We start from the raw sequence: 20,021 nt of genomic DNA, 5'->3' as shown, positions 1-20,021 counted from the left end.
CACGTGTGATTGCATCAGCCAAGCTTGAACCTTCGTGCGCATGCGTGAGTTTTTTCACGCCTGTCGGTTGCGTCATTCGCCTGTGGGCAGGCTTTGAGTGAGCACTGGTCCACCCCCCTTGTCGGATTTTTATTGTCAGGGAAATGGCTGAGAGGCTGCTTTTTTTGCGCGCAGTGAGCGGCTCCGTGCCCACATGCGAAATCCTCCACACGTCTTTCATTACAAAATCTCCTGTAACAATGGAATGTGCCACAAAAGTGCTATGTCCAGCTCTCTTGCCATTTCTGTGGTAGTCATACGATGTCCTGGATCAACACAGCGTTCAGTTTAGAAATGATCTGGTCATTCCAGCCTGTCGATGGCCGCTCGGTGCACTGCGCACCCTCTGCCACTGTGGGCCGTCTTTAAAAAGGTTTTAACACTCCTTAAACTGTGTGACACCGACAGAATCTTCACCGAAATCCATCTGAATCTTTCGAATGGTTTCCAACTGGCTGTCTCTAACAGTTTCTGAAAAACATTTCATAGAGCAAAGCGGCAGTCTCTCAGCCATTTCCCTGACAAAAATCCGACGAGGGGGGTGGACCAGTGCTCATTCAAAGCCTGCCCACAGGCGAATGACGCAACCGACAGGCGTGAAAAAACTCACGCATGCGCACGAAGGTTCAAGCTTGGCTGATGCAATCACACGTGATTCAAATCCATATAGTTTTTGAAAAAAATAAAAAGGTCCGTTACTTTTTGGACAGACCTCGTATGTCCATTAAAGCTGTCCATTGATTGGCTAAACAACGGAAAGCTGCAGTCCTCATGCTGTTCAGGCTGTTTCAAATAGGGATGAGCAAGTACACCACTATCTGTATCTATTCAACCATCTAAATTATCTGTCCGTATCTGTACTCGGAGTGGGCGGGGCCTAAACCAGAAGTGGGCATGGTTTAACCGGAAATGGATGGGGCTTAAATCGGTACATTATTTTAAGTCTGAAATTGATATGGATTGATCACAAGTTGCTATAATTGTTTGAAAACTATTCACAGAACAGCCTCGAAAATTGAGATTCAAATCAATATTTTTGATCACAGTAGTAAAGGAACAATTTATAGAACAGGTTTTTTATAAACTCAGAACATGAATATTCTTAAGTGTATGAATGAATAACAAAACAGCCTCAGAACTGAGATTCAGTGTAGTAGGAAATTATGAACTGCTAAGTATGCATAAACAAGAGTTGTCATAGTCAACACAACTTCTTTAGATTTTTTTTTTTTAATTTTATGATCAAACTGGGTTTTTTTTCCATTTATTTATTATTACTACCTAAAGCTCTTAGCATTTTTATATTAATATAGGCTACTTTGTGTGTTCAGCTATATGTGTGTAAGTGGTCTGTAAGGCTGTTTATTTTTTTTAATGATCTGTGTGAACTTGGTGATTCATGCAAACATCCAGTGATGGCAAACAGGAAAATAATATGTCAGCCTTGTTCACTGTATTTGTCTCAAAAGCACTGCGTTCAGTACGAGCAGTTTTCCAATTGACTTTATATCACCAGCCAAACTAAGAGCAAGCATATGGTTTAAAAAAAACAAAAAACAATGACCGGAGTGGAGCCAGTGGCCGTTGTGACACGAGCAGTTTTCAGCTCTGTCTTGTCAAATGCACCGTATACGTTATAAGTTCAACAAGTAACTTCAGGCTTCAGTCAACTTTTTAGTCATCAGGGTTCTCCCCAGAAATTTTTAGTATACCGCTGCTGTTGGTAATTATCACTCGAGTTGCGCGCTGCCAGGGGAGCAGGTCCTACAGAGGAGGAGGCTCTAGCATGTTGACTGTTTCAAGTACAAATGGATGCCATTTCCTGCAACTTCAGACTTCTTTAAATATACCAATTAAGAGACATAAGAAAATCTCCAATACCAAGTTCTTCTATGTTGGTGATTTTCTACCCCAACCGACCTTCAAACATGCTCCAGCAGACAGCCTGAAGCAAGCGAACCCCTGGACATTGGGAACCAAGCTGGAAGAGCAGACAGAGGGAGCTTGTCGTCAGTCGGGCCTGCAGCCTGGAGGAGAGACGCGTGGCAGCTACAGAAAACAGCATTTGGAGGAAAAGTGCTTATTCAGTGAAGTCCCATTAAAAACAACGCACAAAGGATATTATTATTGTTTTTCATTTACACGAAGGACTGTAACTTCAGCTTCCCAGCGAGCTGGTAATAGTGGCAGCATTTGGAGCAACTATGTGTAATCAGTCAAGTCTCACAACAACACTTGGAGGATATTTTATTTTATATTTTCCTTTACACGAGGGACCATAATTTCAATTTATGAACCCGCGAAGCGGGAGATATTAATGATCCAGTCCACACCAGAGAGCTGTTGTGGGTGGCCCCATGAAAAAGATCCGTTAATGAGGAATGAATAAAAACTGTCTAGTGTGAAATGGACAATTCTCATTTCTTGCCTGCAACAGGAGTCCCAGTTAGCGACTTTAATCAGCAGAAAGCTGGGTAACGATTGATATCTTTAAAAAGTTTTGACGAAGATTGATGAATAAATTGTCAAATCAAAAAACAGCGCAAGATGACACCACAGTATAACAACGCTGTGATGGAAGTATAACAGGCATAGCACGAACTGTGTCGTGACGATCCCACCAGCTGTGTTCACAGCTGGATGCCGTTCTTTGTTCTACCAGCTGCCACACGCTCTGCGCTGGACGCTGCATATATAAAATAATTATTTCGTGGTGGATTAATCTTTTTTTTTTCTGCAAATTTGCCATTGAAAATGGCTCTAATCACTTACTGAATCACAGAGGAGGCTGCAGCCGGAGCCATTCACGCGCACACACATGCCTTACAAGCTGCAGAAAGCATTTTGAGCTGTCTAAAAAGGTAATTATTTGTCTTGTTTACATTATCATGGGTTGATAAAACAGTTGTGTTCTTTCCTTCTTCTGTGCAGCTGTTAAAGTATAGTTATAACAGATTTAACTTCTTGTTATAATCCTTCAGACGAGCTGCGCTCAGATGTGATCCGCTGATGTCACCACTCACTCTGTTCACTTCTCTGTTACACTAGACGAGCTGCACGTCGTGTTGGAGATGAAATCGCACCACATAGCACGACATTTGTGCGTGAAAGATTTTTTTGAACTTTTCAAAATTCTCAGTGCGCAATAGCATGCACCGGCGCACCTCTGGCATCCTGTCTGCACCAGTTAAAGACGAGTTTACTCTCCAGCACGATATAGGTCGTGTTGTTGCGTGAATCAAAAGCATGCTCGTGTCAGGGCACCTAAAGAGAGAGATGTTAATGGGATCAGGGCTTATGAGGAAATTATGCTGTCATAAATAAGCTTCTCATAGAATTTGAGACAATAGAAATCTAGGCCTGCCATGATAATTACTATATCGGTGTATCCTATGATATACAGACATTGTCTTAAACATGTTTGAGGTAGTATTGTGTGTGTGTGTGTGTGTGTGTGTGTGTGTGTGTGTGTGTGTGTGTGTGTGTGTGTGTGTGTGTGTGTGTGTGTGTGTGTGTGTGTGTGTGTGTGCGCGCACGTACACATTTGTTTACATAAGAATGTCACCAACTATTTAGCTATGTGATGTCAGAATAAACAGCAAGGTTTTACTGTCTGTATGAGATTTGGGTGCAACATCTATGGCATCAGATTAGTGCCAAGAGCACTTGCATGATAAAACATGCATTCGGGCATATTATATTATTTACACACGCGTATATTATATACACACGCGTAGATATTAACTGTGAGCAGCAAATTATCTCTGCATGTGCATGCACTCAAGGAAACTGCTCCCCAAGTGAAGAAAAAAGTGTCCAAAGCGAGGAGGAATATGTGACCCACACGCCCCCGCCTTCTTAAAGTTGATTTCTGCACACACAAATTGGATTCCTGTTCTCTCGCTTGAAACTTTTGGCACTATGAGGGAGGGAATTTCAATTTTTCAATTTATTTTCATTTATATAGCACCAAATCACAACAGAGTTGCCTCAAGGCCCTTCACACAAGTAATGTCTAACTTAAGTAGGGAGGTGCCAGTCCGTGAACAATTTTATAGGCTAGTAGCAGAACCTTACAATCTGATCTCACGGGGACAGGAAGCAAGTGAAGAGATGCCAAAATGGGTGTAATGTGGTCAAACCTTCTGCTTCATGTCAAAAGTCTGGCAGCAGCATTTTGAACCAATTGAAGAGCCCTAATGCTGGACTGCAGTAAACCAGAAAAGAGAACATTGCAGTAGTCCAATCTAGAAGAAACAAACGCATGAATCAGGGTCTCGGCATCAGCCGTAGACAGGATGGGATGAGTCGTCGCTATATTTCGCAGGTGGAAGAAAGCAGTCCTCATATCTCTAATGTGGAGGTCAAAGGACAATGTAGGATCAAAAATTACCCCACAGTTCCTCACTTTGTCAGTGTGATGTATGACACACGAGCCTACGCTAAGCGTTAGCTGGTCAAATTGATGCTGATGTCTCACTGGACCAAGCACCATCATTTCAGTCTTATCAGAGTTTATAAGTAGGAAGTTGCTAGACATCCAGCTTTTCACTGATGCAGGGCAATCCTCTAAGGTTTTTATGTGGATGAGGTTACCAGCAGTTAGAACTGAGTATCAATCAATCAATCAATTTTTTTATATAGCGCCAAATCACAACAAACAGTTGCCCCAAGGCGCTTTATATTGTAAGGCAAGGCCATACAATAATTATGTAAAACCCCAACGGTCAAAACGACCCCCTGTGAGCAAGCACTTGGCTACAGTGGGAAGGAAAAACTCCCTTTTAACAGGAAGAAACCTCCAGCAGAACCAGGCTCAGGGAGGGGCAGTCTTCTGCTGGGACTGGTTGGGGCTGAGGGAGAGAACCAGGAAAAAGACATGCTGTGGAGGGGAGCAGAGATCGATCACTAATGATTAAATGCAGAGTGGTGCATACAGAGCAAAAAGAGAAAGAAACAGTGCATCATGGGAACCCCCCAGCAGTCTACGTCTATAGCAGCATAACTAAGGGATGGTTCAGGGTCACCTGATCCAGCCCTAACTATAAGCTTTAGCAAAAAGGAAAGTTTTAAGCCTAATCTTAAAAGTAGAGAGGGTGTCTGTCTCCCTGATCTGAATTGGGAGCTGGTTCCACAGGAGAGGAGCCTGAAAGCTGAAGGCTCTGCCTCCCATTCTACTCTTACAAACCCTAGGAACTACAAGTAAGCCTGCAGTCTGAGAGCGAAGCGCTCTATTGGGGTGATATGGTACTACGAGGTCCCTAAGATAAGATGGGACCTGATTATTCAAAACCTTATAAGTAAGAAGAAGAATTTTAAATTCTATTCTAGAATTAACAGGAAGCCAATGAAGAGAGGCCAATATGGGTGAGATATGCTCTCTCCTTCTAGTCCCCGTCAGTACTCTAGCTGCAGCATTTTGAATTAACTGAAGGCTTTTTAGGGAACTTTTAGGACAACCTGATAATAATGAATTACAATAGTCCAGCCTAGAGGAAATAAATGCATAAATTAGTTTTTCAGCATCACTCTGAGACAAGACCTTTCTGATTTTAGAGATATTGCGTAAATGCAAAAAAGCAGTCCTACATATTTGTTTAATATGCGCTTTGAATGACATATCCTGATCAAAAATGACTCCAAGATTTCTCACAGTATTACTAGAGGTCAGGGTAATGCCATCCACAGTAAGGATCTGGTTAGACACCATGTTTCTAAGATTTGTGGGGCCAAGTACAATAACTTCAGTTTTATCTGAGTTTAAAAGCAGGAAATTAGAGGTCATCCATGTCTTTATGTCTGTAAGACAATCCTGCAGTTTAGCTAATTGGTGTGTGTCCTCTGGCTTCATGGATAGATAAAGCTGGGTATCATCTGCGTAACAATGAAAATTTAAGCAATACCGTCTAATAATAATGCCTAAGGGAAGCATGTATAAAGTGAATAAAATTGGTCCTAGCACAGAACCTTGTGGAACTCCATAATTAACTTTAGTCTGTGAAGAAGATTCCCCATTTACATGAACAAATTGTAATCTATTAGACAAATATGATTCAAACCACCGCAGCGCAGTGCCTTTAATACCTATGGCAGTGAAAGGTAATCCCAGAACGCTGCAATATGTCTATATATGTATATATGTGTGTGCATATATGTATGTGTGTGTGTATATATATATATATGTGTGTGTGTGTGTACACACAGTGAGGCAAATAAGTCTTTGATTCACTGTCTATTTTGCAAGTTTTCCCACTTACAAGAATGGAGCGGTATGTAATTTTTTAATTGTAGGTACACTTCAGCTGTGAGAGATAAAATTGAAAAAAAAAATCAGAAAATCACATTGTATGGTTTATAAATAATTCATTTGCATTTTATTGCCTGAAATAACTTTTTTTTTCTCAATTATTTATTCACCTTATTCAGGAAGTCAGGGTGGGCGGCTTCATTTTGTCAAACAACTTCCGGTTTGCCGCTGCGTCCGATGATTAACAACATGGGAACACAGTACGCTTGAAGTGTCCCAACATGAGCAGCATTAAAGAAGAGAAAACTATCGCTTGCAGAATGATGAGAGATCTGAGTGCTGTGGACAAGCATTTAACTTGTTCCTCCTCCATTGAAAGACGAGGATCTCCGGTGTTGAAAAATCCACCCAAACGTCCCTATCTATGTCTGTTCTTTTTATTTTATGGAGAAAAAAATCCCACACCACTGGATCTTTACTCAGAGAAATGGTTGGACTATAACGCTCCGTTGAAGAAGCCACGGCAGATGCTAGTGACATAAACGGGTAAGCTATCTTTGTAGCATTAGTTGCTATCTTATTTTAAATTTTCTGGCATTTGATACAACCAAGCACGCATAAAATAACACCATACGTATATTAACATTACGTAATCTTGCCATTACAGTGGTACTATTTGTCGGGTAGTATTTTAACTTGGTTGTGCTTTTATATGAGCTCTGCACCGCTATGCAGCACGGAGCTCGTAGTTCCTCATAGCCAAACCGTCCGTGCCAAGTAAAAACACAAAGTAGTTAAAAAATAATCGAGGGCCACTTTTTCATGTCATCTTCCCACTCTGTTATGACCAGTGGGTGAGCCAGAGTCGATCCCTTTGAGCTTTTCAAAAGGGTTTTGTTTCTACCCATGTAATATCTTCCATTGTTCTATATTGAAAACACTGCTCACCGGAAGTCCTAAGACAAAACGGAAATGCCTCTGTTGTAAAAGTGGCCGGGGCTGAATAAGGTGAATAATACATGCAAACAAAGATGAAACACAGAACAAACAGAGGACATTACACTTCAATCATTTCCTTTCCAAAAGAAAAAAGTTATATAGATGTGTTAAAGTAATCGATAAACGGTTGCCATGTAAAGTAAAATATTTCATTTTTATCCTTCAACAAATATTTTATTTTCTCTAATTGTAGGTGTCCCATAATGTCCTTTATTAGTTGGGGAAGGATAGGAATTGGCTGTGAACACAGCTACACATTTGAAGGAGTTTAAAGAAGTCCTTGCTCTCCAACTTGAATTTGTTTTGTAATTGTTGAAATGTAGAGAAAAACGTTTCAATAAATAAGTCTTTAATACATTTAATCCCTTTAACTCCACTCATAGAATGCATTATTTGAAATTGATGGAGGAAATGAGTGATTGTTTATTAAAGGAGTGAGTGCTGACATGCCCTTCCATCCAAAATATTTCCTTATCTGGATCCAAATTTTGACAGAGTGAGAGACCACTGGATTCTCAAAATTACATTTTGGAATAGAAGAATAAAGTAATGCTTTTATGGAGGAGGGATAACAGCACTCATTTTCCATTTTACGCCATTCAGTCTTGTGATTAGAAGCCCAGAAGGACATTAAGTGGATATTACATGACCAATAATAACATCTAAAACATGGTAATCCCATTCCACCTTGACAAGTTGGTCTTTGTAAGATTTTTTTATTATTATTATTATTATTATTGGGGGTTTTCTGTTCCATAGAAAATGTGACATGAGGGAATCCAACTTATCAAAGAATGTTTTTGTTATATATGGGAATGCATTGAAATAAGAAAAGGAATTTTGGTAAAATATTATGGTGTTTATTTGGCCTGCAAATGAAATTGTCAAATTCATCCATGTGTTCATATTATTTTTGTTTTTGTTTTTCTCATACAACTTTGAAAAGTTGTGTTTGAAGAGGCTATTATATTCTTGAGTAATATTTATCCCCAAATATTTAAATTGAGTTGAGATTGAGAAAGGAAAAATGTTCAATGTACTTATACTCAGAAGAGCTTTAGAGTTGATTGGAAACAGTATACTTTTTGATAGATTTCATTTGTAAACTGAGATTACTCCAGAGTCCTTCAAAATCTCCATTGTCACTGGGACCGACTGGGCAGGGTTTGAGATATACAGTAACAGATCATCTGCATAAAGTGAAACTTTGTGTTTGTTTTTCCTCTTTTTATTCCGGTATATTCCTTTGTAGCTTGTAACATAAGCACTAGGGGCTCGATGACCATTGCAAACAGCAGTAGGGAAAGTGGACAGCTTGTCTAGTTAAGCAGCTGAGGGGGAAATAACATGAATAGACATTATTGGTTTGTACTGAGGCTTGAAGTTTGGCGTATAATAATTTGACCAGCGATTATAAATTTAGGGCTGAATCTGAACTTTGACAAGGCTGAAAAGAGGTAATCCCTTTCAACTCTGTCAAAGGCTTTATCTGCATCTAGGGAGAGTAAAGCCTGGTTTACACATAGACGGTTTTGTCGGCTGGCAGTACGTAGACCGAAGTTCACGGTAGTTCCGGCTGTTTTTGCGGTGGAAAGGGGCGGAGCATTTCGCCGGCGTTTTGGCCGCCGTACTATCCACAAATATGCGGATAAAACGCCGCTAAATCCGCCGAATAAAGCGGCGTTTTGACGCCGTAGCATCCGGCACACGTCAGGCAACAGGGGTTAATACCCAGTTCTATCCTTTACAATTGCAGGTTAAGACGCGGGTTAAAATCCTTAACAAGCTTGTTTATTGAAATATGTGGTTGGATAGTGTTAAAAGCAGAAGAAAAGTCTAAAAAAAAAAAAAGACGACGTGCATGTGCCTTAGGACTTTCTAAATGCTTCAGGACCAAATTTAAGAGGGTGGCAGTAGCATCCTCCACGCCTCGACCAGCCCTATAAGCAAACAGAAGAGGATCGAGTAAATGTTCTACCTGCGAAAGAAGTTCATTCTTAATCAATTTTTCAAAAGACTTCATAACTAGTGAAGTAAGAGCCACAGGTCTAAAATCATTGAAGACCTTGGGGGATTTGGTTTTGGCCACAGGAATTATTGTGCTTTGTTTCCAAACATTAGGAACCCTCTGTTCATTGACTGACCTTTGAAATATATCAGAAAAGACCGGGCCTACTTGTTCTGCACAAGAGAATAATAAACGGCCGCAGATATTTTCTGGCCCCGGACTTTTTTTTGGCCTTGGTTCTTCTGAAACAAGTGACCACTCCATTTCTTTCTGAGTGTCTGCTGTTTCCATGTGAGTTCTGTGCAGTTTTTAGGGGAGGTGATGGTCTAGTGGTTAAGGTGTTGGGCTTGAGTCCAGAAGATCATGGGTTCAAATCCCCGCCTGACTGGAAAATCACTAAGTGCCCTTGGGCAAGGCCTTTAATCCCCTATTTCCCCTGGTGTGTAGTGAGCGCCTTGTATGGCAGCACCCTGACATTGGGGTGAATGTGAGGCATAATTGTAAAGCGCTTTGAGTGTCTGATGCAGATGGATATGCACTATACGAGATCTATTAGAAAAGAAACCGACCTTTTTATTTTTTCAAAAACTATATGGATTTGAATCACGTGTGATTGCGTCAGACAAGCTTGAACCCTCGTGCGCATGCGTGAGTTTTTCCACGCCTGTCGGTTGCGTCATTCGCCTGTGAGCAGGCTTTGAGTGAGGAGTGGTCCACCCCCTCGGCGGGTTTTCATTGTCAGGAAATGGCGGAATGATTTGGGCTTTTTTCCATTAGAATTTTTTCAGAAACTGTTAGAGACTGGCAGCTGGAAACCATTAGAAAAATTTATCTGGCTTTCGGTGAAAATTTTACGGGCTTCACAGAGAATAAGGACTGTTACTACAGCTTTAAGGACGCGCGGCACGCCGCACTCCGTGCCGCCATCAAGAGCCACAAACCACCGGATCATTTCTAAACGGATGGCTCTGTGGATCCGAGACCGTCGTGTGCACTTTCTCTGGTTATGACAAGAGCTGGACATCAACCATTTTCCGGCAGATTTCACTTTTAACAAGAGTTTTTGTCATGGAAAGCCAAGTGGAGGCTTTGCGCGTTCAGACAGCTGTCAGTGGTTTTTCCATCAAGTGATTATCCGAGAAATTGTGGATGTGCCTGGACATGCCAGAACATGTCCCATGAGGCTTCATCACGGCGTTGCTGTGCGCCATGCGGCACCGCGCGAAGCCTCCGCTCCTCTCTCCATGACAAAAACTCCTGTAACAGTGGAATGTGCCGTTCATTTCCAAACTGGACGCTGTGTTTTATCCGGGACGTCGTCTGACTAGCACAGGAATTGTGAAAAGACGTGGACATCAGCACTTTTTCGCCACATTGAGACAGACATGCGGAGGAATTCGGTGCCGCATGGCGCAAAGCAACGCTGTGATGAAGCCTCACAGGACATGTTCTGGCATGTCCAGGCACATCCACAATTTCTCGGATAATCACTCGATGGAAAAACCACCGACAGCTGTCTGAACACCATCTCAAAGCCGTCCTGTGAGACCAAAATGGAGGTGGTTTTGTCTCGCTCAGTAGCGAATCCATCGTGACGCGCGAAGCCTCTGCTCAGCTTTCCATGACAAAATCTCTTGTTAAAAATGAAATCTGCCAGAAAATGGCTGATGTCCAGCTCTTGTGATAACCAGAGAAAGTGCACACAACGGTCTCGGATCCACAGAGCCATCCGTTTAGAAATGATCCAGTGGTTTGTGGCTCTCGATGGCGGCATGGAGCGTGGCGCGCCGAGCGTCCTTAAAGCCATCCTTAAAGCTGTAGTAACAGTCCTTATTCTCTGTGAAGCCCGTAAAATTTTCACCGAAAACCAGATACATTTTTCTAATGGTTTCCAGCTGCCAGTCTCTAACAGTTTCTGAAAAAATTCTGATGGGAAAAAAAGCTCAAATCATACCGCCATTTCCTGACAATGAAAATCCGCCGAGGGGGCTGGACCACTCCTCACTCAAAGCCTGCTCACAGGCGAATGACGCAACCGACAGGCGTGGAAAAACTCACGCATGCGCACGAGGGTTCAAGCTTGTCTGACGCAATCACACGTGATTCAAATCCATATGGTTTTTGAAAAAAATAAAAAGGTTGGATACTTTTCTAATAGACCTCGTATAAATGCAGTCCATTTATTTCCATTTTCTAAGAGTTAATTTCGGAGCATATTAATGTCCGCTTTAGCTTCTTTGCATAGCGAAGAAATGTCTCTCCGTATCACCTGATGCATCATCTCAATCTCTGCTTTAATTTTGTTCTTTAAATCTTCACGGTACACACGTAATTTGCTTCAAAGTATTCTCACAGAAAGAGGTGATTCTTCCTCCATCGTTGCACCGTCAACTCCTTGTATTTTTGCCATATTTTCGTTAGCATGAGTCACGCTAATCATCATTTTATTAGCTGTAGCCTCATTAGCCGTGTCAGTGCTAACCGGCGTAGACTGATTCTGTAGAATTCTTTAGGTTAATCTGCATGAAATAAGTTTTTGATACAATTAAAAAAACAGACCTTAATACAGAAGCCTTTGTTTGCAATTACAGAGGTCAGATGTTTCCTGTAATTCTTGACCAAGTTTGCACACACTGCAGCAGGGATTTTAGTCCACTCCTCCATACAGATCTTCTCCAGATCTTTCAGGTTCCGAGTTTCAGCGCCCTCCAAAGACTTTCTATGGAGTTCAGATCTGGAGACAAGCTAGGCCACTCCAGGACCTTGAAATGCTTCTTATGAAGCCACTCCTTAGTTGCCCTGGTTGTGTGTTTTGGGTCATTGTCATGCTGGAAGACCCAGCAACAACCCATCTTCAATGTTCTTACTGAGGAAAGGAGGTTGCTTGCCAAAATCTCGCAATACATGACCCCATCCATCCTCTCTTCAATACGGTGCAGTTGTCCTGTCCCCTTTGTGGAAAAGCACCCTCAAAAATTATGCTTGCACCCCCATGTTTCACGGTTGGGATGGTGTTCTTGGGGTTGTACTCATCCTTCATCTTCCTCCAAACACAGCGAGTGGAGTTGTTACCAAAAAGCTCTATTTTGATCTCATCTGACCACGTGACCACCTCCCATGCCTCCTCTGGATCATCCAGATGGTCACTAGTGAACTTCAAAAAGGCCTGGACATGTGGTGTTTGAGCAGGGGGACCTTGCGTGCTCTGCAGGATTTTAAACCATGATGGCGTAGTATGTTACAAATGTAATCTTTGTGACATTAGTGGTGTCCTTATACAGCTCTTTGGTCTTGGCCATGGTGGACAGGTTTGAGTGTGTGTGCACAGGTGTCTTTTATACAGGTAATGAGTTCAAACAGGTGCAATTAGGAGGGCTTCTTAAAGACAAAGTAACAGGTCTGTGGGAACCAGAATTCCTGCTGGTTGGTAGATGATCAAATACTTATTTCATGCAATAAAATGGAGATGAAGTATTTAAAAATCATACAATGTCATTTATATATATATATATATATATATATATATATATATATACATACAAATTAACATACATACATAGGGATGGGTATCGAGAACTGGTTCCTTTCGGGTATCGTTAAGAAATTATTCGATCCACCGACATCAATAAGCTTTGTGCTTAACGATTCAGTTATCGGCCCTTCAGAGTGGCCGTTGTTTTGGGGGGTGTTTGTCAGGAAAATGATCATTTCTCTACATTGATTACAGACCCTGCAGCGGGTCCGTAATCAACTTTTCTGGGTAGACGGCCTGATGTCTTAGCCTCACTTTTGACAAATACCCAGTCAGTAGACAGACTTGTGGATAGTTTAAACTCAGTGCTCAAAACTACACTCGACATGATTGCACCACCTGTGTTGAAACCGCGCTCCCCCAAATCACAGTCACCTTGGTTCAGTGATTACCTGCGTGACCTCAAGCATAAAGCAAGAGGGCTAGAATGGAAATGGCGTCATTCAAAATTAGAAGTATTCCACCTTGCGTGGCGTGATGCTATCTTAGACTATAAGCATGCATTATTGGCTACAAAGCGGACCTACTACTCTGATTTGATCAGCAAAAACAAGCATGACTCAGAGTTCTTGTTTGACAAGGTGGCAACACTTATTCATGGACAACCACCTGTAGCTCACTCTCCTTTTACAGCACAAGATTTCCTGGATTACTTTGGGAAGAAAATAGAAGACATCAGGTTAAACATATCCCAGCATGCCTTAATCCAGCCACTACACCATGCTATTGAGGTGGGTGCCACTACTGAGGTATTTCCTAGATTTACAGAATTTGATAGTACCTCTCTAGGCATGCTGACGAAACTCGTAACGTCAACAAAAAACACAACCTGTTTATTTGATCCTATACCAACAAAACTGTTTAAGGACCCGTGGCCCACTCTTGGGCCGACTGTGCTGGAAATTATTAATCTTAACTTCTGGATCTGTTCCTAAATGTTTCAAATCTGCAGTGATTAAACCATTACTTAAGAAACCTAATCTTGAGCCTAGTGTATTGAAAAACTATCGGCCGATATCAAATCTATCATTTTGCTCTAAAATTCTGGAAAAAGTGGTGTCACGACAGCTCATAGACTATCTTACTGAGAATAATCTCTTTGAGCCACTGCAGTCTGCTTTTAGAAAATATCATTCCACAGAGACGGCTCTCACTAAAGTGGTGAATGATCTTCTGCTTACAATGGATTCGGACACCACTACGGTTCTGTTGCTGTTAGATCTCAGTGCTGCATTTGATACAGTGGATCATCATATTCTGCTTGATAGGCTGGAAAATCATTTTGGGATTACTGGGAGTGCCCTTGCATGGTTGACGTCATACTTGACCAGTCGTTGTACAGTAACGCTACCTCTAACCTTAGTGACATGAAATTTGGGGTTCCACAGGGGTCTGTCTTGGGCCCCCTGCTTTTCTCCCTTCGGCACATATTGCGGCATTTTGGGATTACCTTTCCCTGCTATGCAGATGATACTCAGTTATATATGCCGATACCTGCTGGTAATCTCGTTCACATAAAATCCTTAGAAGATTGCCTTGTAGCAGTGAGAAGTTGGATGTCTAGAAACTTCCTACTTTTAAAATCTGATAAGACTGAAATGATGGTTCTTGGTCCAGTGAGACATCGGCATCAATTTGACCAGTTAACACTCAGCCTAGGCTCATGTGTCATAAATCACACTGACAAAGTGAGGAACCTTGGGGTAATTTTTGATCCTTCGTTGTCCTTTGGCCCCCATATTAGAAATATTACTAGGACTGCTTTCTTCCACCTGCGAAATATAGCGAAGATTCATCCCATCCTGTCTATGGCTGATGCTGAGACCCTGATCCATGCATTCATCTCTTCTAGATTGGACTACTGCAATGTTCTATTTTCTGGTTTACCGCAATCCAGCATTAGGGGTGTCCAATTAGTTCAAAATACTGCAGCCAGACTTTTGACACGAAGCAGAAAGTTCGACCACATTACACCCATTTTGGCATCCCTTCACTGGCTTCCTGTCCCAGTGAGATCAGATTTTAAGGTTCTGCTACTAACCTATAAAATTATTCATGGAGTGGCACCTCCCTACCTAGCTGACCTAATTAAACCTTACGTACCAGCCCGGGCATTTCGTTCTCAGGGTGCAGGACTACTTTGTGTCCCGAGTGTGAATAAGAAGTCTGCGGGTCACAGAGCTTTCTCTTATCGTGCTCCTGTTCTGTGGAATGGTCTTCCTGCATCAATAAAATAATCACATTCTGTGGAGACTTTCAAGTCCAGAGTTAAAACGCACTTCTTTTCCCTTTCATATGGCTAGCATACTGGTACAGTTTTGTTTTATGCTTTTTACTCTTTTAATTCATTTATTAGTAATTGGAGCGGGCCGCAGCCTTAACTTTACCCAAATTCTGGGTCTTTTAGTGAAGCTTAGGGCTAGTGGCCGGCAATCACCTTAGCATTTCTTCTGTTTTTCTTGTTGTTTAATGCTGGCAAATTATACAGTATTTTTTGTCTTTCTGATGCCTGATTCTGTTTTTTTTTTCTCTGTTTAAGGTGCAGCTCCATCCAGAGATGGGAGTTGTATTTGTGTTGGTGACCCTCCTGTTCTGTGCACCAACAACAATTCTTGTATATTTGTCTGTGAATTGTTCTGTAATTTATGTTTGTAGAATGGCCCAAGCAGAGGGTCACCCCTTTGAATCTGGTCTGCTTGAGGTTTCTTCCTCAGAGGGAGTTTTTCCTTATCACTGTTGCTTTGGGGGTTGGTAAGGTTAGACCTTACCTGTGTGAAGTGCCTTGAGGCAACTCTGTTGTGATTTGGCGCTATATAAAGGAAAATAAATTGAAGTGTCAAGGTGGCTTTTCAAGTGTATCATCTAATGACATGCATTGGCACCATGAATTGCGTGCCAGTGCTGGGATCAAATTTGTGCAAATGTCAAGGTTTGTACCTGCCAGTATGGCACACGCTGTGTGAGGCATTGTATCGTGATTTGCAATTTGTTTCTCTAAACTGTTAAAATACCAAAGTTTTGTGACTGGTGTAGAAAATAGGCCTTCAGTTATATTTATCTTGTCACTACTAATTTCTTATTTATCGTTAAATCTACAACCAAGGGGTGGTAGCCAAGTGGTTAATGCGCTTGGTTTCAATGCAGAAGGTTCCGGGTTCAAATCCCACCCCTGCCACATTTCTCCATGTAATGTGGAGTTGCGTCAGGAAGGGCATCCGGCGTAAAACCTGTGCCAGTTGAACATGCAGATCCACCTTGGATTTGCTGTGGCGACCCTGAGTGCAAACAAGGGAGCAGCCGAAGGGACTTACCTACACTGTTAAATCTACAACCAACCAGGGGCTTTCCAAAAATTAAACTGTGATACTGCACCAACAGATTCTGCTGTATTATTTCAGTTTAGTGTTTTTGTGTGTGTTTGCTTCCTTACATAGAATATGTCAGTAATTGGGGCCTGGGGAGAACCCTCTGCCTCTCACTTGCCTTTTGTCCAGTAAGACTAGTCTAAGCTTGCATGTCTTCCTAATTGCTACTGTCTTTGTGCCTTCAGGGCCGTTCCACACTTCAGGCATCACAGGACTTCAGCACACTATTAACATGGATGGCAGGGACGAATTCATAGAGGACGGTGAATGTTGCAGCAACAATTCCCAGGATGTCCAAGGACAGGATAGTATCTCAGGTACAGAGTGGAGGGATGGGACAGGGAGGGTCTGAACTTTGTAGGACAATCTTGGACTAAGGGGTGTTGGTGAGAATAAGCCCTGCTCTGCTCTGCTGTGTCTGTATTGATAGGGCTGTGTTTGCCTCCATAGAAGACAGTGATAGTGACCCTGACAACCACGGTGAAGATTCTTCCTCTAACACCTCCACTGATGACCACATGAGCACCAACAGGACACAGTGCTGCCTACAGGGAGTTGGGGTCAAAGAGGTGAGAGTATGAATGTCCATGTCAAACTCGAAATTTTTCCCCACATTAACAAAATAATCGTTAAAATAATCAACTATAGCTTTCTTTTCCTTAACAATTGAATCGGTATTTGTGCAAAAATATGTTGGATAATCTTTGACAAGTTTGTTTGTTTTTTTTGATGATTTTCATTTAAGAGCTTCCAAGTACCTTTAATGTTTGTTTTATTTTTTTCCAATAAATCACTGTAATTCTCCCTTTTGCAAGATTGCATAATATTAAATACCTTGTTTTTCTCTTACAACGCAATGCTAATGAGCTCTGAGCTTCAATTGTTCTGAGTTTAAAAAATTGTTTGTACAAAAAAATTAATACAAATTTAGTTTTTACATGCATTTAGCTGTCCCTTTCTGATCCAAGGTTTATTAGTGTTTCGCTTATTATCAACTTTTAACATCAACGGACAATGTTTATCATATAAATTGGAAGCAATGGAGATAAATGATTCATATGATTGATCATTGTATGATCAATTTTGTCAACTAAGGAATTGTAAGCAGCGAAGACTGGCAAGTGATCACTAATGTCACTAATAAGTAACCCACCCGTTAAATTCCCAACAGTAGCATTCGTTAATATATTGTCAATGAGTGATGATGTGTTTGTCGTAATCCTGGTTGGATGTGTTATCACAGGATACAATCCCATACAAAACACAGAATCTAAAAACTCCGCTCTTTGTATTTGACTCGGACGATTTAGGAAATCGATGTTAAAGTCTCCACAAACAAATAAAAACTTATTGTTTTTAATTGAATTGTGCATTTCAGTCAGTGTCTCCACAAACATGTTTATATTTGATACGGGAACTCTATAAATACAACTTATGACATTTTTTGATTTTTCACATATAATTGCCACAGTAACACATTCCATAATGTTATCCAAGGAAAATGACATATTTTGAACAATGTCACAGTGATGGGTAGATCTGACATACAGTGCAACACCTCCGCCCCATTTATTTTCCCTATTTCTTGCAAAAAAAAAAAAAAAAATCATAACCCTCAATCTGGACATAGTCAAATGTTCATCTTTTAACCATGTCTGGGTCACTGCAGTAACTGAAAAATATTTATTAGCAATTTTTAAACAGTCCTGAATTTTAGAGAAATTCAGAGAAAGACTTCTGCTATTAAAATGTATAATAGAGAATGTCTCATTTGTGAAGGAATAATGCTTAAATTGTTCCTTAGTGAAATAATTACAAAAACAATTTTTATTTTCAAGAAAAAAAAAACAATCCGGATTAATATTGTTTTCAGTGTTATGAAATCTATGTTTGGCATCATCAAAAACTTTTAAATTGATTTCCTGTGCAGGAGTAAATTGTAAATGATCAGTTGACAGCATGAAAAAAATAATCCACAGTCCAAGAAATGCAGTTAAATAAAGTCTAACTTTATGATATAAACCTAAACATGATAATAGAATTCTTCAAAATTTGTCCCATAACAAAAGATGAAGAAAAAAAATCACTCAAAACAAGCAACAGGTGACAAATTGTTTAAGACTTTCAACAATCACTTAAAATTATCCAAGTCCGAAAGCTCTCTTATCAACATAACTTTCGCTTCCTCCAGCTTTCCAATTAATTTAATCCATACTTTACAATTTCTCTCCAGATCGCTTGTATTTTTTTCTGCTTTCGCAGGGCTCTTGCTTGTCTTGCTATCTCAGCATTTTTCTTTGTCAAATGTTCATTCACACACACACATTCGTCCCTCGTAACTTTTTTGTTTGTCGAAGCAAATCGTTCTTAAACTTCCTGTTCGCAAACCGTATAATGACTGGTTCAGACTTACTGTCTTTTCTTGGTAATGAATGGCAGGCTGCGATGTTGCTATTGTTAATGTGGATGTCCTTTGAAGAAAAAAAAATATAACTTGATGATCCAGGAAATGGATTTTTCCATGCTTGTCCACCATTTCCAATGGCTACAGCCCTCGCATATGACCAGTGTTTTATATTTAGTCGTGTTACAATTATGTCCTTCATTCTAGTATATTGCTCCAGTTCATCCACTCGATTTTCCAGTATTCTGGTTTTATTGTCTTTCTCCTGCATTAGTCTCCTAAGGTCTTGAATCTCCTTCAGTCATCCAAGCAGTTCAGATTGTTGTTTCACTACTCCACTGAGTTCCTTCGACATGAAGTTCAAGGACAGTTTAATCTCATCCAAGTCTTCACCACTTATGGCTTTTTTTTTTCTGGCATGATGAACAGTTAAGAAAAAAAAGGTTTTACCTTAACCCTCTGAGCAGTTACCACACCGCCTGACGGAGAAGGGCCCGTCCTGACATTTAGATGCTGCTGGGCCTGGTGTCTTAACCTCCAGGCAGTAACTACACCGTGCGACAGTGAGGGGCCCGTCCCTGATGTTAAGCCGCCGGTACTGCTCGTCAGCCCTGCCGTCGAACCCCATCAGCTCCGCCACTGCTGCTGATAAGGTCTGCGAACGACGCTCGTCCGCTCCGCCATCAAAGCTCATCCGCTCCACCGCAGCTGTTCGTCAGCTGTGCCGCCGAAGCTCAGCAGTGCAGCTGCTGCTGAACTGCGTCACACTCCTGAACAAATTGCCTCCCTGCTCATTCATTCATTAAATTCAAATGTCCACAATCTGTAATCTAGATCATGCCTTTACCTGACATGCAGCCCCATATCGTCAATGACTGTGGAAATTTACATGTTGTCTTCAGGCAGTCATCTTTATAAATCACATTGGAACGGCACCAAACAAAAGTTCCAGCATCATCACCTTGCCCAATGCAGATTCGAGATTCATCACTGAATATGACTTTCATCCAGTCATCCACAGTCCACGATTGCTTTTCCTTAGCCCATTGTAACCTTGTTTTTTTCTGTTTAGGTGTTAATGATGGCTTTCGTTTAGCTTTTCTGTATGTAAATCCCATTTCCTTTAGGCGGTTTCTTACAGTTCGGTCACAGATGTTGACTCCAGTTTCCTCCCATTCGTTCCTCATTTGTTTTGTTGTGCATTTTCGATTTTTGAGACATACGAGGTCTGTGATAAAAGTATCCGACCTTATTATTTAAAAAAAAAAAACATATGGATTTGAATCACGTGCGATTACATCAGCCAAGCTTGAACCCTCGTGGGCATGCAAGAGTTTTTCACACCTGTCGGTGACGTCATTCGCCTGTGAGCACGCCTTGTGGAAGGAGTGGTCCAGCCCCCTCGTCAGAATTCCTTTGTCTGAGAA

The 20,021-nt window shown here is 41.2% G+C and overlaps 1 protein-coding gene across 4 annotated transcripts in view; it reads left to right on the top strand.

Moving 5' to 3' along the window:
- Positions 1-20,021, top strand: part of LOC117527782 (zinc finger protein 821) — a 74,563-nt gene that overhangs the window by 40,297 nt on the left and 14,245 nt on the right. For 3 of the 4 annotated variants that reach the window (XM_034190297.1, XM_034190294.1, XM_034190279.1), the window contains exons 2-3: positions 16,376-16,507; positions 16,641-16,759. In XM_034190297.1, coding sequence (XP_034046188.1) covers positions 16,376-16,507; positions 16,641-16,759 — 251 coding nt within the window. The remainder of the gene's footprint in view (positions 1-16,375; positions 16,508-16,640; positions 16,760-20,021) is intronic. The other variant, XM_034190287.1, reaches the window with a different exon arrangement.

This window comes from Thalassophryne amazonica, chromosome 2 (assembly GCF_902500255.1).
Source record: "Thalassophryne amazonica chromosome 2, fThaAma1.1, whole genome shotgun sequence".
In the NCBI taxonomy this organism is placed as follows: domain Eukaryota; kingdom Metazoa; phylum Chordata; class Actinopteri; order Batrachoidiformes; family Batrachoididae; genus Thalassophryne; species Thalassophryne amazonica.
Note: the sequence above shows the minus strand (reverse complement) of the source record. Positions and strands in the feature narration are given on the sequence as shown.